The sequence below is a fragment of the Podarcis cretensis genome (genome assembly GCF_951804945.1).
Source record: "Podarcis cretensis genome assembly, chromosome: 2".
Taxonomy (NCBI): domain Eukaryota; kingdom Metazoa; phylum Chordata; class Lepidosauria; order Squamata; family Lacertidae; genus Podarcis; species Podarcis cretensis.
This window is the reverse complement of record NC_137171.1, coordinates 84,734,408-84,761,991: the sequence shown is the minus strand read 5'-3', so window position 1 is coordinate 84,761,991 and position 27,584 is coordinate 84,734,408. Positions and strand designations below refer to the sequence as shown.

At 44.9% G+C, this 27,584-nt stretch overlaps 1 protein-coding gene across 7 annotated transcripts in view; it reads right to left on the bottom strand.

Moving 5' to 3' along the window:
- Positions 1 to 370: 370 nt before the first annotated feature.
- Positions 371 to 27,584, bottom strand: part of ABHD6 (abhydrolase domain containing 6, acylglycerol lipase) — a 41,304-nt gene continuing 14,090 nt past the window's right edge. For all 7 annotated transcript variants that reach the window (XM_079967031.1, XM_079967028.1, XM_079967029.1 and 4 more), the window contains exons 2-9: positions 17,313 to 17,458; positions 14,818 to 14,974; positions 13,469 to 13,582; positions 10,433 to 10,565; positions 7,832 to 7,989; positions 5,783 to 5,837; positions 4,352 to 4,452; positions 371 to 1,874 (exon numbers count right to left, since the gene is read on the bottom strand). In XM_079967031.1, the coding sequence (XP_079823157.1) occupies positions 1,698 to 1,874; positions 4,352 to 4,452; positions 5,783 to 5,837; positions 7,832 to 7,989; positions 10,433 to 10,565; positions 13,469 to 13,582; positions 14,818 to 14,974; positions 17,313 to 17,431 (1,014 nt within the window). In that variant the 5' untranslated portion in view covers positions 17,432 to 17,458 and the 3' untranslated portion in view covers positions 371 to 1,697. The remainder of the gene's footprint in view (positions 1,875 to 4,351; positions 4,453 to 5,782; positions 5,838 to 7,831; positions 7,990 to 10,432; positions 10,566 to 13,468; positions 13,583 to 14,817; positions 14,975 to 17,312; positions 17,459 to 27,584) is intronic.

The window sequence follows — 27,584 nt, the reverse complement described above, 5'->3', positions numbered from 1 at the left end:
GCAAATGAGTACAAATACCTAGAAGAAGGAAGGCTGATCATATTTTCTAAGCTCTGGTCCAATAAACTTGAAAATGCATCTGATAAAGAATTCACTTTAGAGTACCCTAATTAGATTTTATTTTTACATGTAGACATTCCCCCCCTCCCCTCCCAGCCAAGACATTACCATTCACAGAATTCACAGAATTCATTAAAAAACTCAATTATTTACATCAAAATAACTCAGCAGAACAAACAATTAAGAAAAGAGCTGAGAAAACAGCTCATCCCAACTTTAACCTGAATTGGATCACTTGTGCATCTATCTACATACAGCATTATTGCTTGGAGAAAGTCCCATCTAGATGGAAAAAAAATGGCTCCAGAAATGGCTCCGCTTGGTTTATTAACTGCACAGAAAGATCACTTTTCACAGGGAATATGCTCTAACCGCTTGAATCAGGAACAGTCCTGTTGATTTCAGTAGACCTAAGCTATGTGTGTGTGTTTGTTTAGTACATAGTCAGTGAATTTCCCCCTTGAGTCTGAATGCCAAAACCAGTTACCCCAAAATTGTTTGAATACTACAACCATAAAAAAACCTTTCCTGATTCAAATCAGATTATACCAATTATTTCAGCATTACTGACTATTAAGGCAGTACATACGTAAGAAACAGAGCTCTTGAGGGATACAAAAACTCATCCATAATAAATCAGTGTAAACATTGCAGAGTTGCAGATTCTCCAAAACTTCCGTGCCCTTAAAATTTTATGCATTGCCTTCCTTCTCTGCTGAAATCATAAATTGATGAGCGACATAAACAGCACTTTAGCAACCACCTGGATCCTAAGAATCATTTGTAACAATTGTTTATCATGCAAGGCCATATATACTAAGAGGCAGGAACATCCCTTCGCTCTCAGTCTATGAAGTTTTGCTCCTTACTGGCTTTTCCCTATATGTTTCAAGATGAATGTCATTGGCATCTACATTCCAATTAGCCAGATATTATGCTAGATCACATAACACAGCTGCATAAACCTAGGAGTGGCCAGTACATTCTGTGATATAGAATTTTCTGAACTGAGGTCATAGTCTAGTTAATATATAAATAATTATATTACATGTATGCTAAAGGTAAAGGCCAATGGATATGAAGGGTACATACTTTCCGGATAATTCAGGAACTTCGCAAAGAAATTCACTAAAGTCAGAAAGAATCTGAAAGATCTGTCCTTCTTCCAGCTTCTTCTCATGTTACTAGATTTACAATTCAATGAAAAATTACCAAAGACAGTCTAAGAAATGGGTACATTTCTGGCAAGGTAAGATAGGTCAGAGGCTCTCCCGACTCTGTCTAGCTAGCATGCATGTTATCTAGCCCAACTTGGATAGAAAGGAGTGGGAAACGTTATCAAAAAATAGACGGAAAGTGCCTGAACGAAAAAATTAGAGTCATAAATCTGATGGCTCTTTTACTACACCCAAAATATCTGGATAATGTAAACTTTATTGGACTTTATCGGACTCAGTATCCCATGAGCCACCTCACTGACGGTCCTACAAATTAAATATATCAATTAATCTGGTTTCTTCAGGGATTTTGGCACAGTCACCAAGTTCTGTATGAGACCCCTGAGAATTGATCAAATCAGCAGTATTTCATCATAACTGAAACATCTAGCTTAAGGGTTCAACTTGACAGTGGGCGGTTCAAGCCAGCTTCTTATTGTGATCCATATTCTGCACCGTAGCTAAAAACTCCAGGAGGAGCTTTGCCGTCTTCCTGGGCCGTTCCACAACTACCGAGTGTCCACAGTTTTCCAGAATGTGTACCTGACAGCCAGGAATCGATTTTGCTAGGATGTCCGCTCCTGAAACATCTAGGACCTAGACGAGGAGAAAAAGGATTCAACAAAAGAGAAACTGGTGTCACTCATGTGGACGACATGCTTGTCAAAGACCGTGGAAACATGCCAAAGGGGAAGCAGAGACTTTTGCTCAGTTCCTTGGCCTGGATCAGAAAAACTGTCAGAAGAAGCATTCAATAAAGGCTAGCATTGTGATATAATGTGATATAATGTGCCTCTTGAGGATGGCGTGTTTTGTGTATTTTTTAATGAAGACTGACGTTTAAACGAAGTTGGCTCTAATGGAACTCCCAATACAAATAGCAAGGGCATGTGGGGTTTTTTGGGGGGGTGTATGTGATCTTTATTTGGATTGCAGAGGAGGTGTCAAAGCTGCACCCCAGGTTCTGATCAGGGCCCCTACACTCTTACCATTCACTCTTGCATTCACACAACTGCTAACTGATCCAGTTGTGCCGCGGTTAGTTTGGCCCATATGAAAACATTAGTCGAGCAACACTCAACCAAACTGAAGGAGAAAACCAACGATAATGGGGATGCAAAAACAAAGAAGACACACTCACACTCCCGACAGCTGAGCACTAAACCTGAATTTAATATATAACCCAAACACTGTATTGGTGTATCCCCCAGATTGGCATCAACCCACATTCGTTTTTTCCTGATGCTAGTTCATTTTTATGGTGCCAAACCACAGGGAGACTTCATGCCGTAAGAAATCTCACACAGATCTGTCTCCTGCTCCACCCCTATCTCCCAAGACCTCTGCCCTGCCCTCAGTTCCCCACAGATTTCCTCCTTGCCTGCAGATCTGTAGCTAAGGACTGCCCCATTCAACAACCACGCTATTTCATTCTGTGTGTGTGGCATAAGCACATGAGCATACACAGAAACCACAGTGAGCTACCGTTTCCCTATGAACAAACACATTGTGGACAAATGTTAAAACTGCCTATCGGTCTCATGAGAACGACTGTCAGTGTTGGAACTTCTTGACATTTGAAGCAGCTCATCGTGGTCAACTCTTGTGGACCAAAAATATCTCAGCTTGCAGGGCTGATCTGTATCAGCTCCAGCATTGCTGCAGTTGCTCAGCAACTAGGGACATGAATGCTGGGGGGAGAAGAGAAAGAGATCAACTACCAGCAGGAAATAGGATACAATTGTTGGAGGCTTTCTGAACACCACATATCCTTAGCCCCCAAACAATTCCTGTACCTGCTCATCCAAATCAGCCTTGCTTATATTCAGCTTTGCCCTCCGTCCCCCTCCCCCTCCCCACCGGCGCTCCTCCTCCATACACAATCATTTCCTCCTCCGACTCACTGATAATTTCTTCACATTCCCCTCATTTCCTTCCCGTAGTTAACATTTTTCAGCTTTCTTCTTAACCGTGCCAGCAAATCGTAGAACAGTTCCCCCTTTTAGTTGTCATGGCAACGTCTCTCTCTTGCTAACTTACAGATCTTGTGCTAATGGTACCTTTTCTCAAAACACATTTGGAACTCAGGGTGAATTGGAATTTGGTGCAACCTTTTTAAAAAAAAAATCATACAACCCTCACTCATCCCTCATCCAACCGTTTTGTACAGGTGTGGGAGCACAACATTCCCATTCAATTCAATGGTGCCAGCAAATTTGTATACACAGGAGTATGCACACAGGTCTGCTACCTTGCCGAAATGAATGGGGAAATCTTTGAGCACATGTAAGAGTTTGGCGTGTCCAATGGAGAAGGAATGGGCAGATCAGTTGATTTGTACCTTGAGTCTGTGTACGCTCCATATTTTTATAGCACACAAACATGGATCCCAAAGAATCCTGGGAGCTATAGTCAGTTAATGGTGATTGGAATTGTAGCTCTGTTAGAGGAACAGTTGCAGTTTGAATGCACGCATTCATTAAAAAGCAAGTTCTGTCCCATGATTATTATTTTTAACTTTATAAAACTTGTATTTAAATATGTATTTTACTGTTTAAATACATATTTTACTCCAGCATATGCATTTCTAAATGTATTTCACCCAAAAATGCATTTTTATTTTTACACGTTTCATTAAGTTTTTTTAGACGGGGGAAATCCGAAGAATAATGGTGTTCTGATCTGCACAGGGCACAAATTACGTCCGTCTCTTTAAAAATGTGGACCAACAAAATTCTCCTCTGCCTCTATGTGCAATTCTCTCATCCAATCTCATCCCCTCATCTCCCACTACATTTAATCAAGACAAAAGTCCACTTGAGCAGGCAGGGATCTTTCGTTCTCACACATTACATAGAAGGAAAATGAGCAGTAGAAGACAGGTGCAAATGCAGCTTTCCTAATCTGAGAGGTGGGGTTTGGTCTTACACCATATAGCACGTTTGCTAATCTTTAAGTTGCCGTCATTATCTGCCTGCTCTCCCTACTGGTTACTCTGCTGTTCTAATATATCTTTACATGTTGCACTAAGAAGAGAAGAGGAGAGGGAAGCAGAAACAAATTGGCTGAGGCACCTGATCTTGCTTTCCCCAGATGATCTGCGTTGCAGCTTTGATCTTGCTCATGTTTTCATAAAGCGAGTTGACGGACTTCTCATCTGCAATCTCAAAAAACACTTTCCAGAAGAGGAAAAAGGAGGAGGAGGAGGAGGAGGAGGAGGAGAGAGAGAGAGAGAGAGAGAGAGAGAGAGAGAGAGAGAATCAGTCTAGCTCAGCTTCATTGCATACAACTCAAATTTTAACGAGCTGGGTTTTTAACCTTTTACTCCTATCTCCCCGCCCAAAGAAAACCATCATGCAGTTTGGGTCAATGAAACAGCAGAAAGAAGAAAAAGATTTCCCACTGCATAAATAACAAAAGGAAAACCTTCCTGGCCAGAGAGGGATGTGCGCAAAAGCCTTTGGAGGAAGTTCCCTTTCTTCAAAGTCACTTGATGTGTGTCTGACATCAAAATCTGCATCCCCACATTCTGTTCTTCGCCACCCATGCCAACACTTCCCCATATAGTTTAGGCCATAGGTGGGAATCCGTGTCCCTGCAGAAGTTGCTGGACTACAACTCCCATCATCCCTGAGCACTGACCATGCTGGCTGTGATTGACAGGGTTTGGAGTCTAATTTTATCTGGAGGACCACAGGTTCTCCACCCCTAAGCTGTGAGACACAACAGTCAAACAGAACCTCAAGATCCAGGAGGCTGTTGATCTGGTGATACTCGATTCCAGGGGAAAGTGTCTGACATGGCAGGAATGGGGAACTTGTGGCCTCCCAGGTGTTGTTGCACCACAATCCCCATCATCCCCAGAAAAAATAAATCAGTTTGCAGGCCCCTCGACCCAGAAAATTGCGGGAGTTCTGCATGACAATCTTCCCGCCTTTTCCACAGGTTCACACTCCAGTGGCTCACGTGACTAGTCGTGAGGCAGCATGCACAGTGCTCCCTGTCCATGCTTTGGGGTTTGTTTGTTTTTGGCCTAACATGAACGTGCCTTGTTATTTCAGCACAGAAAGTCATGCCCAAAAGGCATATCCTAGAAGAATGGCAGAACTTAGAGGGAGAAGGACAGCACAGAGAAATGACATGTGTCAATGACGTTCACCGCAACATGGCGGTGGTGAAGCGGTGGAACAGGCGTACACACTGCGAAAAGAATGTTAGAAAGTGGGGCCGAAGCGCTAGCCTTACAATCAGTTGAACTAACGCAGTAAACCCCACGTGTGAATGCATCTGTGGTCTCACTGATTCCTTAAAGATGTTTTTAACAGGTGCGCTGCTTCAATACTGGGCAAAGCTGCCGTCCCATGGGCCTTAAAACCAAATCACACCATGGGGAGTGGGGGGAGCAGGCAAGCATCCGACCCATGGCGTAGCCTGCACCTTCAGATAACAGAAGCGACCAGCACCAATTCCAATCCCAAGCTAGAGAAAGGACGTGGTGCACTTACATTTGCGGTAGAAGTCATTGTGCGGGATGCGGACATCGACGAGGCCCTGCAGGATCTACAAACACATAATGGCGTCTTAGAAGAATAGCTTGTGGAGGGCAAGGCTCTCAGTGGCTTCTAGCCACTATGACTATGCTCTGCCTCCACTGTCAGAGGCATCGTGCTTCTCCACACTAGGTGGGGAGAGTGTTGCTGTGCTCAGGTCCTGGTGGCAGGTTTCCCACATGCATCTGGTTGGGCACTGTGAGAGAGCGTGTTGCTGGAACAGACAGGCCACTGGCTTGAACAAGCAGGGCTCTTATTACGTCCCTATGTTACGTAACAGGGCAAGCACACCATGTCCATCTGCTCCCCCTCTCTTTCCCAGTAGGAGCGGTTTTCTGGACACACCACAGAATCCATGCTGGCAATCAGGACTCTTGAGCATTGCACAACGCAGCCGCTTGGAGACCCACTGCAGCAAGTAGAGGCAGGGAACCTGGGCAAACAAGCTTTGGGGCTGCTAGAAGGATGAGAGCCAACATGGAACGCACTCAAACTAAAGATTACAAATCTGTAGGGCACGGCAGGGGAACCTGAGGCCTTCCAGAAGTTGCTGGAATACAACTCCTATTGTCCCAAATAACTAGGCACGCAGGCTAGGGAAGGTGAAGGGCCTCAGGTTCCTCATCCAAACTGTAAGGGGAAATGGGGGCAAATCTTCCACATAGAGAAAGTTAAAATCCTGCTTCGGAAAGATTGCCAAGGGGAGGATGAATCACAGCTCTGCACAATTTTTAAAGCAATTGTTTCGCACTTTGCTTGCCCTGTGTAAACCCACGCAGCTCAGACTTTAAGGGAAATCAGGTTTCCCTGTCAGGGAAAGCTTGGCTCTTCAGAACAGACTGCACACACACACATACCACATCCATTTCACTTGTTCTTCCCAATTTTAAAAATCATATCTTGCATATAGCACCTCGGTATCTATCTGCTCTCTGTACAAACACCCACATGGCTACTAAGGAACATTCAGCACAGAGCTTGAGAAAGGTGGGGAAGAATTAATGCTGTGGAGAAGGAAAGCAATACCAACCAGATGAAAATTTAAAACACAATCTGAAGCAAGTGGCGCTGAGTTCAGCAGAGCACACTTTCAGGAGGCTGCGTATAGGGTTGCAGTTGTGCTAATCCTATTATATTGGCCATCGTGCTAAAAGTAGGGCTGTACCTTGCTATGTTGCATGAGTGTGTGTTATATAACCTGGACTCTCCTTGAAGGCTGTTGTGATGAGGTCCTACGCTTCCAAATTTATCAGTACACCGTGGGTTAGGTTCAAATCCATGGCTTTCAAAATCCGCTAGACCTCATGGATTTTGAGATAAGGAATTATATCTGAAGCTCAGAAACCAAAAAGCTAAACAGGAGGTGTACAAGAGTGTGTTAATTTCCAAGTGTTACAATTTGTACAGTTGATTTGTGACTGAGGTACTGATTCATGGTGAGTTTTGCTTTCTAAGTTGGAAAAAAATAGGACTTCCTATTATCAAGCCTACCTAGGGACCAGGAAGCAGCTGTACAGGTGCTGAATTAAAATTTTAAGAATTAAAGGGACAGAATTCATTCATAAATAGTAACTGAAGACCTTCCTTTTTCAACAAGACCTATAACTGGATTTTGTGTTGTTGTTTTTTAACCCCAGTCTGCAGATGTGTTAGATTTGAAACTATCTTTACATAGGAAATCGTTTCATTTTTACATAGGAAACACTTCTTGTTTTTATTGCTGTTGTATTCGTTGTCAAATTGCTTTAAGGCACTTTATAGGAAGCGATTCACAAATGGAATTCATTCATTAAAATGCATGTTACCTCAGAATCGGTACAAGCCAACCAGTTAGGAGGCCACATTGTGAGTGGCAGGAGGGGGGTGGATACTGTACTTTGCTTTAATCAAATGTTTACCAAGGCAGCAACCAGCCTCGACTTAAGAAGAATAGCCTTGGGGTGGGGGTGAGGGAGCTAGAGAAGATTCCCAATTAAGGGCGCCTCTGCCATTCATACTTCTCACCTGCTGGGGCACTTTGAAGCGTACGTAAGAGCAAAGCTTTAGCATTTCTGCCATTTCCTCCGGGGTGGATGGAATCAGGGGGATCTGGCTGAGGGACTTAGACTCCTTCAGCTCCCACAGTAGCTTAACAAATTTGCTTTCTGCGACAGGCGGCAGCCCTGCAGGAAAAAAAGAGAAGAACAGCCATATGCTGAGCTCCAGAAGCAACGCAATAGGTAGGCGGCCTTGACAAGCCTTTAATTCCTCCAACAATCCTTCCAGAGAAAACATGCCAATTACTTCTTAAAGTCACAAGCAAGGAAGGAGGGGGTGGGGGGTGTCAGGACCTGACTTAATCTTGCCTCCCAAGTACAGAACCGCCACGTTTGTCACGTAGGGTGAAATGACACTTTGAGTTGCACACATGGCTGTCACCAAGGCACCTCCTGCGCGTTTGGATTCCTCTTGGGATATCAAAGGCAAAGATAGCCAGGGTGGGGCCCTCCAGATGTATCTGGACTACAATTCCCATCATCCCTGGCCATTGACTGGGACTGACAGGAATTCAGTGATCCAAGCTCTGGGGCAGGCATAGGCAAACTCCGGCCCTCTAAATGACTACAATTCCCATCATCCCTGACCACTGGTCCTGTTAGCTAGGGATGATGGGAATTGTAGTTCCAAAACATCTGGAGGGCCGGAGTTTGCCTATGCCTGCTCTGGGGATACCGTGTCGGCCACCTTTCATCTAGGGTGACTCATGGTGAGCTGCATTTCCCAACCATTGCTGGGTGCTGCTGCTAGTGGAGGGCCTGCAGGATGCTCAGCACTTTGATGTGTTGACATTATGATTAGGAAGAAGGTAGTTAGACACTGATTTGGTCTTTCCAATAACAGCCACGTGTCTGTTATAACAGAATGGGACTTTCCTGTAGCAGCTCCTCATTTGTGGAATGTTCTCCCCAGGAAGATTTGCCTGGCTCCTTCATCAGCATCAGAATTTATTATTTATACCTCACCCAACTGGCTGGGTTTCCTCAGCCACTCTGGGCGGCTCCCAACACAATATTAAAAACACAATAAAACATCAAACATTAAAAACTTCACTGAACAGGGCTGCCTTCAGATGTCTTCTAAAAGTCAGATAGTTGTTTATTTCCTTGACATCTGATGGGAAGAGGGCGTTCCACAGGGCGGGCATCACTACCGAGAAGACCCTCTGTCTGGTTCCCTGTAACCTCACTTTTGCAGTGAGGGAACTGCCAGAAGGCCTCATCACTGGACCTCGGTGTCCAGGCTGAATGATGGGAAGGAGACACTCCTTCAGGTATACTGGGCCAAGGCTGTTTATACACCTTTAGGCACTAAGCAAAAACGTTCCTCTTTAACCAGGCCTTTTAAAATGAGGGGGTTGTATTGGGTATTGATGATGATGATGTAGGCCTGCCTTTAACTACAAGGGCACGGGGGTTGCCAAGGTAGCAAGCACACAAATGCTGCTTTTAACTAGTGTCTTAACGTGTAAACATTGAGCCTAATTCTAGCTTTTAATAGGAGGTGTGGAGCAAAGCTGGATGGATCCTGAGCCAAAGTGATGTGTCTTGGAGGGTTTGGCGGCTTGTTAGGGATGAAGAGGGATGTCTATGAGGTAGTACAAATCGAAGCTGGGTTCCCTGAAGCACTTTGTGGTGCCTCAGTGATCCAGACATAAACAAAGGTGCATATTAGCATTCGCTGAAAGGTAAAGTACAGGTTACCCTATGAAAACATAACATCAGGGTGGAGAGATGTGGGAAGGAGTAGCAAACACCACAATGGAGAGAAGCAGGAAGAAGAGCCTCACTGTGGCTGACAAGTTAATCTTGTAATCAGAGTGAATGATCTTACCTAAAAGGTCAATCCCTTTTTGTTCCCTCCACAATCAACTTTACAAGGTACCTAGAACAAGCGCCCCTGGACCTCTCTTTTGTTTGCAACTTGACAGGTGTTAATCAATTGCACTCCCAAACTGTAAAGGCTACCCTTTCAGGGAAACCCCTGTGGCAATCCTTCTGAAATCTGGCAGGATTCACACCTTCAGAAGGAGTGTCCTTGTCTACAGGTTTAATCCAATTCTGATCCAAAATAAAGTTTTAGATGTTTCCTTTTAAAAGGGGGGTGGGGGAGAATGAAGCTGCCCAGCACAACACCCCCTGGACATATTTGCTTATAATTTGGCAGGCTTTAGCCACTCAGGAGCAGCTATGAGGTCTGCAAATTTCATTCACTTCTGTCAAAAGCAGAATTGTGAATTGGGAGGCGGGCGGCAGTGGCGAAAATAAGGGGACTTAGACTGACCGCAGCCCAAATCACAGAATCATAGGGCTGAAAGAGACCCTGAGGGTCATCTAACCCAACCCCCTGCAAGGCAGGGGAATCTCAACTAAAGCATTCGTGTCAGGTGGCCATTCCACCAGGCAGCCAAAGCACCTTTGACATGAGCAGACTGTTTTCCAAAGCACCAGGTCAGGAACCAATCAACTCCTGTGGTTGGTGCACATCCTGAGTATTTAAATTCACCAGACACATGGACCGTGGACACATCTCCTGCCTCAGGAGGCCAAGTTCATTTGTGGCACTCACCCGCAGGGCATACAAGACTTAAGCTGCAGATCTCCGCTGGGTACTGAGCAGCATAAACTCCTGCAACATTTCCGCCCATGGAAGTTCCAAGTAGATGGAAGGGTTTCCTGTTCAGATTGATACATTCAACAAACTGAAAAGATAAAAAAACAACATCTAGGTTACTAGGGGGCAGGCAGCAATTGCAGTAGAGTTGGGAGAGATGAGAGGAACTGGCTTGGAAATTAATACTCACACAAGTAATAGCGCATGAGATTCAGCACCATAACAGATGTTAAGGGGCAGCCCAGAGGAAGTTAGGTTATGCACAGTGCCCTGTCTGGCTCTTCTTTTAGTAGTCTTAAGAAAGTATTAGTGTTGCTTATGGTTGGGGGGATTGGCTTAACTGTGCTGGGAAGAAGAAGAGTTTGGATTTGATATCCCCCTTTATCACTACCTGAAGGAGTCTCAAAGCGGCTAACATTCTCCTTTCCCTTCCTCCCCCACAACAAACATTGTGAGGTGAGTGGGGCTGAGAGACTTCAAAGAAGTGTGACTACCCCAAGGTCACCCAGCAGCTGCATGTGGAGGAGCAGGGAAGCGAACCCGGGAGCAGGGAAGCGAACCTGGTTCCCCAGATTACAAGTCTACCGCTCTTAACCACTACACCACACTGGCTCTCAGAGCAGGTACTGCAACTTTAACAGCAGCCAAATTCTATCCTAGGTCTGGGAAATCTAAAAACAGGCATCGAAACCCTCTTCAGGTATTCAGAGTAAATGTGTGGAAAGGGTAGTGTTTATTTATCTCATTTATATCCCACCTTTCCTCCAAGCTGTGATACATGCTTCTCCCCCTCCTCACTGAATCCCCACAACAACCCTGTGAGGTAGGTTAGGCTAAGAGACAGTGACTAGGCCAAGGTCACCCAGCGAGCTTCATGGACGAGTGGAGATTCAAACCTTGGTCTCCCAGGCCTTAGTCTGACACTCTAACCACTGAACCAGGCTGGCTTTCTGTGTGCACACAACCCCATCCTCTTTGTCGTCATCCCCACAGGAAAATTTTGCTCATCAGTCATGAAGGTCTGAAGGCGGCTTCTAGGCATGTTCAGTGCATGTGGAGTTAAAAGAGGGGAGGGGTGCGAAAGAAGCCCCTGCCCCAACATTCCCATGAAAGTCAGCTTTACTTCAGACCTTCCCTTCCCATGCTGAGAGGGAGAATCTGATGAGGATGTCTACATGTGTCTGAGGGAATGAACACAGAATCCTTGAGATCCAAAACCCAGTTAAGACAAGGCTCCTGGTCACAGAGAGTATTCTAAGTAAACTCTGATGATTCCTCCAATCTCCCTTCTGAGGGTGCGTGGCCAACATGGAAAGGTTTGAATAGATGCCCGATGTCCACAGTGACATTGTAGGTGGGACTTGTGGGTGCGCCCCTCCTCACCCTTCATTTTAGCCCTCAGGTAAATAGGGCTTCTGTCCCCAGGGGTTCAGAACAGGGGCCTTCAACACTGTTAAGTGGACAGACAGGAAAACCAGCACATCCTATGAACAGGCCCAAAGCAACTGAAAACAAACATCTTACCAGAGGGAAAGCTTGTGAGCTAAAAGTTTGATGGCTGTCCACTGGCTCTGCACTGTCTTTTTAATACATCTGATCCACTTATGTTTATGGAAATGTTGAGAGCATAAACAAGTCTGACAAAGCGGGCCACATATTAGCAGCTCAGCTGCTGACAGAAAGGAGGGGGCCATTTTTACAAGGCAAAGAAGCTACTTCTTTGATAACTTCTCATAACTCAGGATGTATGGGAGACGGGAAAGGAAGTGGAAGATATTAGCCGTGCTCTGCAATTCAGTTCCTTTGGAATACAGTGGAACTTCGGGTTACAAACACCCAAAGTACCACTGTTCTCAGGTTAAGAACAGTTCTCAGTTCTCAGGTTAAGAACAGACCTGGTCCTCATGAGACAGAGCATTCCACCAGGCCGGAGCCAGTGTTGAGAAGGCCCTGGGTATGGTTGAGGCTAATCTAACTTCCTTAGGGCCTGGGACCTCTAGGGTGTTGCTATTTATGGACCTTAAGGTCCTCCGTGGGGCATACCAGGAGAGGCGGTCCTGTAGGTACGAGGGTCCTAGGCTGTGAAGGGCTTTAAAAGTCAAAACCAGCACCTTAAATCTGACCCTGTACTCCACTGGGAGCCAGTGCACCTGGAAAAGCACTGGGTGAATATGCTCCCATGGCAGAGACCCCGTGAGGAGCCTTGCTGCAGCATTCTGTACCCGCTGGAGTTTCTGGGACAGCTTCAAGGGCAGCCCCGCATAGAGCGAATTAAAGTAGTCAAGCCTGGAGGTGCCCGCCGCATGTGCTGATTGTATATGTATAAATGCAAGTTTAGAAATATTTGCAATAATTTAAGTTTTAAAAACTATCCATCTTGCCATAGGATGGAAGGCCATGATGCCTGGCGGTTCAGACATGGCTGAGTCTGCTGTGCAGGTGCTCACTGGGTAATGCCAAGGCCCTTCCTGCTCTCATGATTTTTTTTCTCTTTAAGCCAGTCTTTTAGCAGACAGCCCTTCAAATGGGAGCTCTTCCCTTTGTAAAGGAGGAAACAGACAGTCACCTCACAACCTGCAAACCAATTCTTTTGATCACTGATGGACTTAGATCTTCACAGGACAGGATGTGAAGAATTAAAGAGATTAAGGATTTGAGAGTCAGAACGCAGACAAGAGAATCTTTTGAGACTGTAAATAGCTGGCATGTCTGCTGGCCAGGAAGGAAGGAAGGAAGGAAGGAAGGAAGGAAGGAAGGAAGGAAGGAAGGAAGCTTTCAGAAGGGAGAGTCACTGTACTGAAATATTGGGATATCTCTCCAGGGTTTTGGTGTAACCCATCTCCCATCACTCTTTACAACATTGCTTAATCTTCCCCAAACTCTCCAAATCAAAACACCAGTCACCTCCGAACAGTCAGTCCATGGACTCAAGAAGGTGGAACAGAGAGAACATCCCAACATTTCCAGGGTCATTTCTGGAGCATTTATTACCTGGTGTATTCGTTTCACTTGCCCATAGATTGAGTAGTCATCTAGGGATGAGCGAGTGGTACCCTCATGGCCAGGCATGTCAACACAAATCAAGTGCAGGTTCTTTGGAAGGAACTGTGGGAAACAAGTGTCATGTGGTTAGGATGGAGGAGAGATCACACCAGAAGCAAATCGGAACAAATTTCCAACCACTGCCATCATGGTGGAAGTGGAGCTGAGAACTTGCATTGGCAACAGATGAATTGTATTAACACTGGCCCCATGCAAGCTGTTCCTTAAAAGCTAAAATATATGAAGAGAATTCTTATAAAAGAGAGAGGGAGAGAAGCATGCGCACATGCCGTTACCACAAAGTCTTTTGTGTGAATCCTAATGTCCTCAGCATATGATTTTTTTTTAAGACACTTTAAGCTAATCCCAAAGAAAGCAAGTAGGCAACCTTCTCTCCCAATCTCATCACAATAATTCATTTGTAGTAAGAAGAAGAAGAAGAAGAGGAGGAGAAGGAGGAGTTTGGATTTGATATCCTGCCTTTCACTCCCTTTAAGGAGTCTCAAAGCGGCTAACATTCTCCTTTCTCTTCCTCCCCCACAACAAACACTCTGTGAGGTGAGTGGGGCTGAGAGACTTCAAAGAAGTGTGACTGGCCCAAGGTCACCCAGCAGCTGCATGTGGAGGAGCGGAGACGTGAACCTGGTTCCCCAGATTACGAGACTACCGCTCTTAACCACTACACCACACTGGCTCTCAAGCAGCAGCCTCACAGGGATCGAAAATAGGAGTATTCTGAGCACAGGTGGCTCCGCAGTAGATGCAGAAGTGTGACAGCCCAAACTTTCCACAGAACTAACAGGGACGACTGGCTTTCCATACTGAACAGGTGGGTCGCCAGGAAAATGGTACCTACCTTTTCCCATTATGAAAGCCAGGCATGATCCCAACCAAGTGGCCCATTTGAACTTATCCTCAAGGCTGATTCACCTGTTACTTTTTCAGCATGGCTGATAGCACAAACCCACTGCCGGCACACTAATATATGGATTTTATATCACATGAGCGCTTCCCCTGTAAGGAAGACATGGCCTGCAGTGGGAAGCCTGTGGCCTTCTGGGAGTTACTGCATTACAACTCCCAGCATCCCTGAACTTTGGGCTGATGGGAGCCTAACTACATACGGAGAGCCACAGATTCTCCACCTTTGGGATGTAATACATACACCGGATGCTGCACAAATCAGTCATAGAAAAGTGACAAGGGCACACTGGAATGGGCTGCAACTTAGCCCAAGAGCAGAACGTTGTCCCTCCCAGGTGAAACTGTTATTTCCTCATAGAGAAGGAGAAGTGTACCTTGACTACAGAAAGCCACATATCCTTGTGGGCCGAGAATCCATGCAGCATGAGCACAGAGGGCCGGTGGCCAGGCCTCCCTCGGTAGGAGTAGCAGAACTGGTAGTCGTCGTAGTTCACGTATCGAACTTGCATCCCCAGGGCGCGGCGCCAGTACCTGACAGCAGCAGGGACGGGACAAAGGAGAAGGGTTGCAACGCAGCAGCCTCAGCACAGGAGCAAAGCATTTCTGCAATGAATGCAAATCAGCACTGCCTGCTCCCCCGCAGCGCGACTGCCACACCTGAACTTGTTTTTTAGGAACACCCGGTGTCAGACAGGCAGTCTCCTCCAGCCCTACCTGGTAATTGAACCTGGAACTTTCCACATGTGAAGCAGACTCTCCACCCTGAGCTACAGCCCCTGGCATCCCATGCCTTCCTCCCCACAAGGTTGTGAAATCACAAGGTGACCCCCTCCCACTTTCCCTTGCGCCAATCTTTTTCACAGTTCTCCCTGTACTGAAACAACCAGAGCCGCCTCTCTAATCCCTTTGTAACAATTTCCCCTGCTTAGGCATTTAAAATAGCTTTACTGATTGATGAACCTTCCTGGCAAGCAATTTATCCCCACTCAGAAACGAACCAATGACATCTGCACCCATGGGGAGCTAATCCTCCGAGTCAGCCGGAGTAACCGGGGTAATAAAGGCCTGCCTAGCAACAGGCGAAAAAGGCATGCTTTGGTAATAAGATAATGCAGAATTCTCTCAGCAGCATTTACATTAATGGAACAGCCACAGCAATAACCATCTGTACAGGAAGGGATCTAAAAATCCCAGTTAAGAAAGATTATGCATCTATACATACATATGTAGACTTAGCAACCCCTCTATAAGCATAATAAAGGAAGCTGTAAGGCAGGAAGGAACTTTTGGTCCTCCAGATGTTGTTGGACTCCAGTTCCCATCATCCCTGACCATGCTGGCTGGGGCTGATGGGAGTTGGAGTCCAACAACATCTGGAGGGCCAAAGATGCCCTAGTCTAGTGTTAATGAGTGTGCGTGCGACTCCACTAACCTACAACATACATACACTACAACTGTTATGGTTGGCTCAGCAGTTGAACACCTTCTTTACATGCAGAAGGTCCCTAGCTCCATCCCTGGAACCTCCAGTTTAAAAAGGAGGAACGGCAGCAGGTGCTCAGAAAGACCTCTACCTGAGGCCCTGGACAGCTGCTTCCAGGCAGAGTAAAAATTAAAGGAATATTAAGAAGTACGTTGGCCTTGTGTTTTATGGTATGGCATTTTAGGGTACATTGCCATATTTACTAGGAGCTTATAAGCACTCTTGTAAATAAAGTAAATCAATATACTGGGTTAGATGGACAAGTAGTTTGACTTAGTGAAAGGCACCTTCCTGTGTTGCTATGAGGAGGCTGTATGCACAGATGAAGCCTTCAGGAGGTGGTCGGGGGGAAAGACTGTGAACTTTCTGTCTATATGCTTGATCACCCAACACCACAGGTATGGTGGGAGTGCATAAGTGTTTCATACTTCCATGCCATGTCTAGAGATGAGCCAGTTCAGCTGAATATGTGAAGCAGGCTTAGGAACAAACACTATCTGATCAGCACTGGTGATGAGAAAAGGCTTCGTTATCCGCTTGGCCAACTTAAGGCAGTCCGAGTTTAGTGGACAAGTTGAAGGAGCTCTGTGCTCCCAAATGGTTCTAAGCCAGTCTTCATCAACCTGACACCCTCCAGATGTTTTGGACTTCAACTCCCATCAGCTCCTGCACAGCTGGAGAGCATCAGGTTGGCAAAAGCTGTTCTACATGCACACCAGGCTTTGTCCAATTACCTCTTCCAACTGTGAACTAACCGTGCTACATTGGATGCCACTGCCAAAGGGGACCTTTGACTTTTGGGGGAGTTGCTGTATGAAGGAGGAGTCTAAACAACAGAAGGATCAAGGAAAGGAAGGCTTTGCAACTACTGCTCATTCAGAAGTTAAGAACAATTGATCATTTGGTTTCTGGCAACACCCACGATTCAAAGGTGGTTGTTCTCCGTAGCCCCTCTGGTGGCTGCGAAGGAGTTCAGGCAGAGGAAAGGAAGGGAATGAGGCATAAACCCTCCTGATGTTTCCCAGTGGGGTCTAGGAAGTTCACTGCATCCTGCAGTGTCGCACAATCCCATGTCTGCCAATTTGGAAGGCAGAACGGGAGCGATCTTGGAGTGTGCCCCCACCATGGACAAGCCTCCATTATGGCATGATTTGTGGAAGGTTCTTCCTCAATCTGGATAATTGGCGTTAATCAAGAGGTGCTCCTGAAACATCATATGTAAATAGGCTGCAATCAATCAGCTGCTGAAGGAACTGGGACTGGTTTTTAAATCTTTTTTTTTAAGGACTATTGATCATTCATTCTAATTGTGGCAAACTTTTTGGGAAGTACATAGGCTTTCTAGGAAGGCAACGCCAATCAGAGCCAGGATTATGAATAACTTACCAGTAGTATATTCTGATCAGTGCTGAAGGCCACAGAAGGAAGGATGCCACAAATGCCAAAATTGGGATAGCCAGAGTGCCTCCCGCTATTACAAACATGTTCAGCACATCAAGGTCCATTTTGTTCTCTTGGTGGCTCTACCTCAGCTGCAAAAATAGATTTAAAAAATGGTCAGTTATAAGCACTGGAAATCATGAACAAGAGGCGGAAGGCAAGAATATCCCAGGATGCAACGGATACTTTTCCAGACCACAAACAATGCTTTGAAACCCTGCCCTACCCTTGCAAATCCCCCCTGGACTGTTTCCAGACCATTTCTCACCATTTGTGCTCTAAGACCAAATGCAACTGCATCAAAGAAAGGCGATGGGAGAGAGTCAGTGGCTGTAGAGAAAAAAAGGATGGGAGGTATTCTTCCTTTCATTCCCTCTCCCTGTGGCCTCTGATGGTACTGGAGGCAAGAGGGAAATACTTCTCTGGCTCAGATTTTGGTCCGAGCCAGAGAAGAACTCCAGAGTCTGGTACTTGAGGTGAGCACAGTGAGCCTGACTCAAATCTCCACATCTAGAAACGCAAATCTTGATGACATCACTAATTTCATTCCACCAGGCTGCAGCTGAGGGAAAGGTGAGGCAGCAAAGCCCAACCAGCACAGTTGGAATCGACTGCCATTTAGCACCTCCTGACTACAAACTGTCTCCTGAAGTGAATATTCCCCCAGGTCGTTAAACACCTGCACCATGGAACAGTACAAAAGAAGACTCAGATTTGAAGGGTTTGTAAGCAAGGATTGCAGGCTTACCAGTCAATGGGTGATGTAGGAGGAGCACCACCACCTGTAGCCCTCTAAGTCCCACAGCACCTTAATTATTCTCTCTCTTTCCTAGCACAAAGTGCTTGGAAAGAAAGGGAAAGCGTTAAAGGGCCTGAGGAACCCAGAGTCCTGCAGGTGGCAATGCTTCTCCTCCATTGCTGGCAGCCCACAGCAGTGAAAGCAGAGGTATCTCCAAGGCTCCGCTACTCTGGGTGGGTGGTGATGGCAGCAAGAGGCCAGCAATGAAAGAGAAGGACCAACACCTGCACTAATCTAGACTCCCTGGTTTGACTTCTGCCCTCACCACTCATTCAGAAAAGCCTAAGCAAAGGGACTTCCCTTCCCAGTGCTTCTGGGCCTCTCCTAGAGCCAGAGTGGGTCTAAGAGGGACTGGAGAGAAGGAAGATGATGTGGAAGCAGAGGTTGAAGCTATCTCACCCAGAGAGTCTATTTACCATGTAAAGTAAGTAAGACCCCTCACCTCCAAAATAATATATATATATATATATATATATATATATATATATATATATATATATATAACTTGCACCTAAATATTAGCAAGACAAAGGAGATGGTGTTGGACTTTTGGAGGAAGAAAGGGGAACTAGTGCTGTTGTATATCGGGGGGGGGGGTTGTGTGGAGAGAGTCACTTCCTTTAAATTCCTGGGAGTTTACCTTAGTGAAGACCTCACTTGGAAAAACAATATAACTCAGGTGGTTAGGAAGGCCCAACAGAGACTCCATTTTCTCAGGGTCTTGCGAAAGAACAATGTTAAACAACAATTGATGACCTCCTTCTACTGGTCCACAATAGGAAGTGTCCTCTCATATTGTATCACCGTGTGGTACGTTGGCTTGACAGTCACGGACAGAAAGGCTTTACAGAGGGTGGTGAACACAGCACATGATATCATGGGCTGTCCCCTGAGCCCTCTAGATAACATCGCAAGGGATCGTTGCCTTAGGAAAGCGAGAAAAATTCTCAGGAACGATTCACACCCTGGCCAGCACCTCTTTAATCTTCTACCCTCGGGCAGGAGATATAGAAGTATAAATCAGTCGTACCAACAGGCTAAAAAACAATTTCTATCTGTGGGCTGTTAGGCTGCTGAATGGAAAATAATATAGTGCAACTGACTTTCGGGGTTGGTGTGTTGTGCGACAAATACACAGAGTGCAATGAGACTGAGTGTTTGGGGGGGGGAGGCTTGGTTAATTTCACTGTACACAGGTTGTACATTGACAATAAAGGTATTCTATTCTGCTCTGTTCTATTCTATTCGCATACATTTTGCCCCAGTTCACAAATAATTTCCTAGAGCAGCCTTTCCCACCCAGATGCACTCCAGATTTTGCTGAACTGATTTTGTATGACCATTGACCATGTTCTCTGGCACTGATGGGAGATGGAGTCCAACCCCACAATTTAAATACTACATCACAAGCGGAAATTCAACAAGTGTCGCTTTCTCCACCACAGAGATCGCATAAAGCTGCATTCCTAGAATATCTTCCCCAGAGCATAAATAAGGCCCCAAACCTACAAGCACATTTTATATAAAAACGCAATTCAAACAGAGATGGAAGTGGCGAAGAAGGTAAAATATTTAGGAATATGGTTAACCCAAAAAAACATTGACTTATTCCAAAACAACTATGTGACAATTTGGAACAATATTAAGAGAGACCTCGAAGTGTGGAGTAGGATGAAGTTATCTTTTTGGGGCAGAATTTCTTCAATCAAGATGAGTGTGCTTCCAAGGATGTTGTTTCTATTTCAAATGATCCCAATAATCAAGGGGACAAAGATCTTCAGAGATTGGCAAAGAATGATCTCAAAATATATCTGGCAGGGCAAAAAGCCACGAATACAATTTAAACTACTAACTGATGCGAAAGAAAGAGGTGGCTTCGCCCTGCCAGACCTGAAACTTTATTATGAAGCATCTTGTCTCTGGTGGATAAAGGATTGGATAACACTAAAAGACAATAAGCTACTGGACTTGGAAGGGTTTGATAATAGGTTTGGCTGGCATGCCTATCTATGGTTAGGAAAGAAGAAAGCTCATAAAAGTTTTGCCAACCACATTTTCAGAGGTGCCCTTATAGAAATATGGGACAGGTACCAAAATATTTTGGAACCAAATGTACCACATTGGTTATCCCCACTAGAGGTCATGAGTGTTAAAAAGATAAACATGAGAGAGGATTGGATGACTTATGGAGATATTGTAATTAAAGAAGGGGGGAAATGGAAATTGAAGCCATATGAACAAGTTAAAAAATATGTATATGATTGGTTGCACTACTTCCAAACAAATGATATGTTTAAGAAGGATTGTAAAGAGAGGAAATATATTGAAGGAGAGTCTAGATTTTAGAAGGAAATAATTAAAAATGACTATAAGGTATTGTCAAAAATGTACAAAATGTTACTGGAATGGCAAACAAAGGACGAAGAAGTTAAATCAGTTATGATACACTGGGCCAGGGATTTTGGTTATAATATACAGTTAGCAGACTGGGAGAAGGTGTGGAAGGAAAATATGAAATTCACTGCATGCATGACGATAAAGGAAAATATTATGAAAATGGTATACAGATGGTATATCACTCCCGTAAAATTAGCAAAAATGTATAAGACATGTAACAAATGTTGGAAGTGTAAAGAGAGGGAAGGGACATTTTACCATATGTGGTGGGAGTGTAAGAAAGTAAAAGGCTTCTGGGAAATGATATATAACGAGTTGAAAAGGATGTTTAAATACACGTTTGTGAAGAAACCAGAAGCTTTCTTGTTAGGAATTATAGGAAGAGAAATCAATAGAAGTGATTATAAACTTTTTCAATATGCAGTGACTGCGGCAAGAATTTTAATGGCTCAAAAATGGAAACAAGAAGAATTACCAACACTGGAAGAATGGAGACGGAAATTGATGGACTTTGCTGAACTAGACAAACTGACAGGAAAAATTAGATACCAGAAAGATCACAAGTTCACACAGGACTGGAGAAAGTTTACGATTTATCTGGAAAATATTTGTGATGAACAGACAACGCTAGTTGGATTCAAAGAGGCTTTGTGATGAGAAAGGGTATTGTGGGAGGGATAAGAGTCGTAAAGATTAAGTAACTGGCAATACAATTATAAAGGAAATGTGAAATAAATATAAAATTATGAGGATTGTGGAGGGAGCGGGGGGAAGTCCAAAAGAATTTGGCATTATAGTGGATGTGAATGTGTTATTTAAATCTGTAAAAGAAAATTTTTCTAAAAAATTAATAAAAAAAAAAAAACGCAATTCACAATGTGAATATTCTCAGTCACAATTTCAATGAAGCATCTGGAAATTAAATACACAATGCTGCTTACTCAAGTATTACGAATCAGAACTGATTAAGGAAACACAGAAATGTCAGACATTTTCTTCAAACAATCTCCCTCTGGACACATTGAAGTTTCTTATTCTGAAATAAAATTTCCTCTAGATTTTTGTTAAGGATACTAGGGCAGCTTTTATGAGCTGGAAACACAAAAAAGGCTCAGAAAACAATTGGTGCAACCCTTACCACACAAACCAACAGCTAACCATGCCAGCTCATCTTTTTATCAAAACCATATCTTTGTCTGACGCAAGCAGCATCTAGGAGTGCTGAATGTACTATACAGAGTGTGTGACAAGTTGAGACATCCTGATCACTATGAATGGCCAACTAGAGAGTTGCAATAGACAGGAAAAAAACAATGCTAACTCTCCCTAGATTGTGAGAATTCCTCTTCAGGAAGTGAGCACTCCAGCTCTGGGGAAGCAACAGAGAAGCAGTTTGAAACTAGTTTGCAGTTTGAATGAGGAGTGGAAACTAGGAGACTGAGAATTAAGGATTGCCTGAAAGTGAAGCATCTTAAAGTGCAGAATCTTCTCTCTTTCTCTCTGGAAATCTGGTACAGGACGAGTAGATCTGCTTGCCTGCATATACTTTATAGGCAACTGCTTGCTTCTACTTTGCCACTGTGTGGATATTACCAAATGGAGCAAAGGCATCTCACTGCTCAGAAATGGGGAATACATAGTAACAGACCAGAGATAGCTAAATGAGGTATAATACATTTCACACCTGAAAGTAGCCTCAACTCAGAATACATTCTGAAGGCACCATGTACGCACACAGGGGATGAATCTAACATGTAATGGGCAGAACTCAGCTATTGCCTCCCTGATGATTCCTCTGAATGTTTCCTCTTCTCACTTCTTCTACCAAAATTTTCTTCAATCTACAAGCACCAAGGTACATCATTCTACCACTCTGACCAATAACTGCAGAGTATTTTTCATTGCAGTCAGCAGATTCTTGTTCAGTACACCTCCCCCCTTCTCTCTCTCTCTCAGGATGCATTACATAATCTACACAGCAAATTTCTTCAAGGGATGTTCAGCAAACTGAAGATAAATGGCAGCATCCAGAAATGCTGGGGCAGCAGGCCAGATTAAAATGCTTGCAGCTGCGATAACTGCAGGTAACTGCCTGTTTTGCTCAGAGAGAGTAAAGCAGGGATGTTACAGGAGATGAACAGGATCATGGAAGAAACTTCAGACCCAAAGAAAGTGTATTGAGGAGAAGCAGCCATAAAGTTACAGGAAGATCTAGATCTGTACTGGGCAAATCTTTTCCACATGTTCATGCACATTTCCAGTTTTACAAATCAGGAGTGGAACACATGTGGGCCACCAGATGCTGCTGAAGTCCAGTTCCCAGCAGCCCAGCCAGCATGGCCAATGGTCTATGGACGATGATAGTAGATGTTCAACATCTGGAGGGTCACAGGTTTCACATCCCTGTTATAAACCAGCACTGGCTGCATATGAAGCACACCGGATATTAGCAAAGCTTTAAGTTAGGTATGCAAGTAGATTTTACCAGCATATAACTAACAAGCATTTTCTGGAACAGAGTAGATCAACAGGAAAAACTTCAAGACAAACCCCACAATCTACAGTTCCGAGAAATGTCAACTTTCAAAAGTATTGGAATGAAGACTTGGAAAGCATAGCAAATTGCAGGTATCAATAAACCAGGGTTTCTCCCCTATTTCCTAATAATTACTTTTATTGACAACATGTTTCCCACCCAACTGCTATCTTCTAATTATGAAGGCCCCAAACCATTCTTCTTACATGACAGGTTCAGTTGAACACCTTCCCCCCAAAAGTATGGCCTTTAAGACGTGGAGTACAGAAGCTCAAGTGATGTAACTAAGCTGCACGTGGCAATCCCTGGTCCGTGAAAAGGATCTAGGGGTCTTGGTGGACCACAAACTTAACATGAGTCAACAGTGCGACATAGCAGCAAAAAAAGCTAATGCTATTCTAGGCTGCATCAATAGAAGTGTAGTGTCCAAGGGAACTTCAAGGGAAGTAATAGTACCACACTATTCTGCCTTGGTCAGACCACATCTGGAATATCGTGTCCAATTTTGGGCACCACAATTTAAGAAGGCCGTTGACAAGCTGGAACGTGCACAGAGGAGGGCAACCAAGATAATTAAGGGTCTGGAAACTAAGCCTTACAAGGACCACTTGAAGGAGCCAGGTATGTTAAGCCTGGAAAAGAGGAAACTGAGAGGAGATATGATAGCTGTCTTCAAATATCTTAAGGGAAGAGGGGACATGCTCGTTTTCTGCTGATCTGGGGGGTAGGACTTGAACCAATGGCTTCAAGTTACAAGAAAGGAGATTCCGACTAAACATTTGGAAAAACTTTCAGACAGTAAGAGCTGTTTGGCAGTGGAACAGATTCCCAGGAGAGGTGGTGGACTCTCCTTCTTTGCAGTTTTTTAAGCAAAGGTTGGATAGCCATCTGCCATGGATGCTTTAGCTGAGATTCTTGGATTGCAAGGGGTTGGACTAGATGACCCTTGTGTACCTTCCAGCTCTAAGATTCTATGGCAGGGGTCAGCAACCTTTTTCAGCTATGGGCCGGTCCACCGTCCCTCAGACCATGTGGTGGGCCGGACTATATTTTGAAAAAAATAATGAACGAATTCCTGTGTCCCACAAATACCGTATTTTTCGCCCTATAGGACGCACTTTTTCCCCTCCAAAAATGAAGGGGAAATGTGTGTGCGTCCTATGGGGCGAATGCAGGCTTTCGCTGAAGCCTGGAGAGCGAGACGGGTCGGTGCGCACCGACCCCTCTCGCTCTCCAGGCTTCAGGAAGCTATCCCCTCAGCCTGGCAAGCTCCCAGAGCGATGCCGAAGCTGCGCGCAGCTGGGGGGGAAATATATATTTTTTCCTTTATTTCCCCCCCCAAAAAAAAATCTAGGTGCATCCTATGGGCCGGTGCGTCCTATAGGGCGAAAAATACGGTAACCCAGAGATGCATTTTAAATACAAGGACACATTCTACTCATGTAAAAACACGCTGATTCCCAGACAGTCCGCGGGCCAGATTGAGAAGGCGATTGGGCTGCATCCAGCCCCCGGGCCTTATGTTGCCTACCCCTGTTCTATGATATCCTCACAGAAGCTCCTTTCTGCACCTTTTTCAAGCTCTGCAGTATTCTTCTCGAAATACAGTGGTGAGAACTGGTCACATATTCCAAGCACTGTTGCACCACTCAGCGCCTAGGACTTGCCGATCGAAAGGTCGGCGGTTCGAATCCCTGCAGCGGGGTGCGCTCCCGCTGCTCGGTCCCAGCGCCTGCCAACCTAGCAGTTCGAAAGCACCCCCGGGTGCAAGTAGATAAATAGGGACCGCTTACCAGCGGGAAGGTAAACGGCGTTTCCGTGTGCGGCTCTGGCTCGCCAGAGCAGCGATGTCACGCTGGCCACGTGACCCGGAAGTGTCTGCGGACAGCGCTGGCCCCTGGCCTCTTAAGTGAGATGGGCGCACAACCCCAGAGTCTGTCAAGACTGGCCCGTATGGGCAGGGGTACCTTTACCTTTTATCATGACATTGGCAGATTTATTTTCAACTATTTTCCTAATGATCTCCAATATAGGAGCTCGCTTTTTTCACAGCAGCCACACATAGGGCCAATGTTTTCCTTGAGCCACCGACCACAACCCAAATAACTCTTTCCTGGTCAGTTGCTGCCAGCTCAGATCCCATCAGCATATATGCAAAGTTCAGATTTATTTATTTTTTTGCCCCACAATGTGCATCACTTTACATTTGCTTACACTGACTGACATTTGCCATTTTAACATCCTTTCCTCTGGTTTGGAACAATCCTTTGGGAGCTCCTTAGAACTGTAAAGTTGGAAGGGACCAGAAGGGTCACCTAGTCCAATGCCCTGCAGTGCAGGAATCTTTTGCCCAACATGGGGCACAAACCTACAATCCCAAGAGTAAGAGCCTCATGCTCTACTGACTGAGCCATGAGCCAGAATTCTTGCTGTCCCTTTTTCTTTTTTACCACCTTAAATAATTCGGTGACTTTGCCATTTCACGGCTTACCCCTAACCCCATCCTCCGGCATCCACTATCAAATCTAACTGGTGTCCTTCATGCAACCTTACAACATACCAGTTTACTTATCTTCCTATTTAGCAAAGATCTGACCGTCCTCCCCAAAACCTGTCTATGAAAGAGATTCGTCCCTGTGCACAGTCCTAGTCCAATTTAGACTCCCTTGGAGATGTATTCAAAACATTTCCACCAGTTGGCAGGTCTTGATGTGAGACCTGTAGCTGGGCTTTTAAGAACCATTTGATCTGCAGCACGCAGCTAGTGCTCACGCTTATCTTGCTGGTTCTCTGCAATTCAAGCCGCTTTTAATGCTTTTAAAGGCGCATAAGGAGGCCATGGCAGGTTTCCCCCTCTCCCCAAGTAGCTGGCAATCCTACACACAGGAGTAAGAGCCAAGGAATAATTGGAAATCCCAATCCTCTAGTAATTCCTTCATCTCCTGGGACCTTTCAAATAGCCACCTACACCCTGCTGAAATATCTTCATCTACACAAGCCTTAAAAGTTCAGGAGCCCTGTCCTCTTTTCTCATCTGGGTCCCCTACTGCTTAACCTGAAATTTAAGCATGCAACCTTTTAATCTTTTTTTGCAGGAAGCTTCTCACAAGGCATTTGGGGCAGACATTGGCTCTGGAATTCAACTGTTCTCTTCTTATAGCTCAGTAGCAGAGCACCTGCTTTGCATTCAGAAGGTCCCTGGTTCAACCTATAGGAGTATAGCATCTAGATCAAGGGAAGTAATAGTGCCACTGTATTCTGCTCTGGTCAGACCTCACCTGGAGTACTGTGTCCAGTTCTGGGCACCACAGTTCAAGAAGGACACTGACAAACTGGAATGTGTCCAGAGGAGGGCAACCAAAATGGTCAAAGGCCTGGAAACGATGCCTTATGAGGAACGGCTAAGGGAGCTGGGCATGTTTAGCCTGGAGAAGAGGAGGTTAAGGGGTGATATGATAGCCATGTTCAAATATATAAAAGGATGTCACATAGAGGAGGGAGAAAGGTTGTTTTCTGCTGCTCCAGAGAAGTGGACACGGAGCAATGGTTCCAAACTACAAGAAAGAAGATTCCACCTAAACATTAGGAAGAACTTCCTGACAGTAAGAGCTGTTCGACAGTGGAATTTGCTGCCAAGGAGTGTGGTGGAGTCTTCTTCTTTGGATGTCTTTAAGCAGAGGCTTGACAACCATATGTCAGGAGTGCTCTGATGGTGTTTCCTGCTTGGCAGGGGGTTGGACTCGATGGCCCTTGTGGTCTCTTCCAACTCTATGATTTTATGAATCTATGATCTCCAGGTAAGGCCGGCAGAGATCTCCAACCTGAATTCCTGGAGGGCCATCATTAATGCCACTGGGTCTGACTCACAACAAAGTAGCTTCCTATGTTCTTATTATGGGGCTTATTTTGCCATATTTGTTTTTAGCACTGTAATTTTTACATATTCTAACAACTGATCGTAGAATTGTAGAGTTGGAAGGGACCACGAGGGTCATCTAGTCCAACCCCCTGCAACGCAGGAATCTTTTGCCCAACACGGGGCTCGAACCCATGGCCCTGAGATTGAGAGTCTCATGCTCTACCAACTGAGCTAGCCAGGACTATTGTTTACATTGTGCACAGCACTGGGATCCTTTACGAGGAAGGGTGGTATATAAATGGAATAATTATTAATGATCAAAACTTAAAATATGAATCCTTCAGATGTTAACTCAGCTTAAGTTTGTCTACTAACATGTAGATTTGGGAATGAATTTTGTACAAGAAATTTGTTTTGTTTTGTTTTGCCTTTCTCAGAGAAACTTGAGGCATATAGAAGACTGTGCAACTTCAGATATGGTAGCTCACTGAGTGACCTTGGGCCAATCACAGTCTCTCAGCTCAACCTACCTCAAAAGACTGTTGTGAAGATAAAGTGGGGAAAGGAGAACCATGGGCACCACTTTGAGCTCCTTGTGGGGTGAAGGTGATATACAGTGGTGCCCCG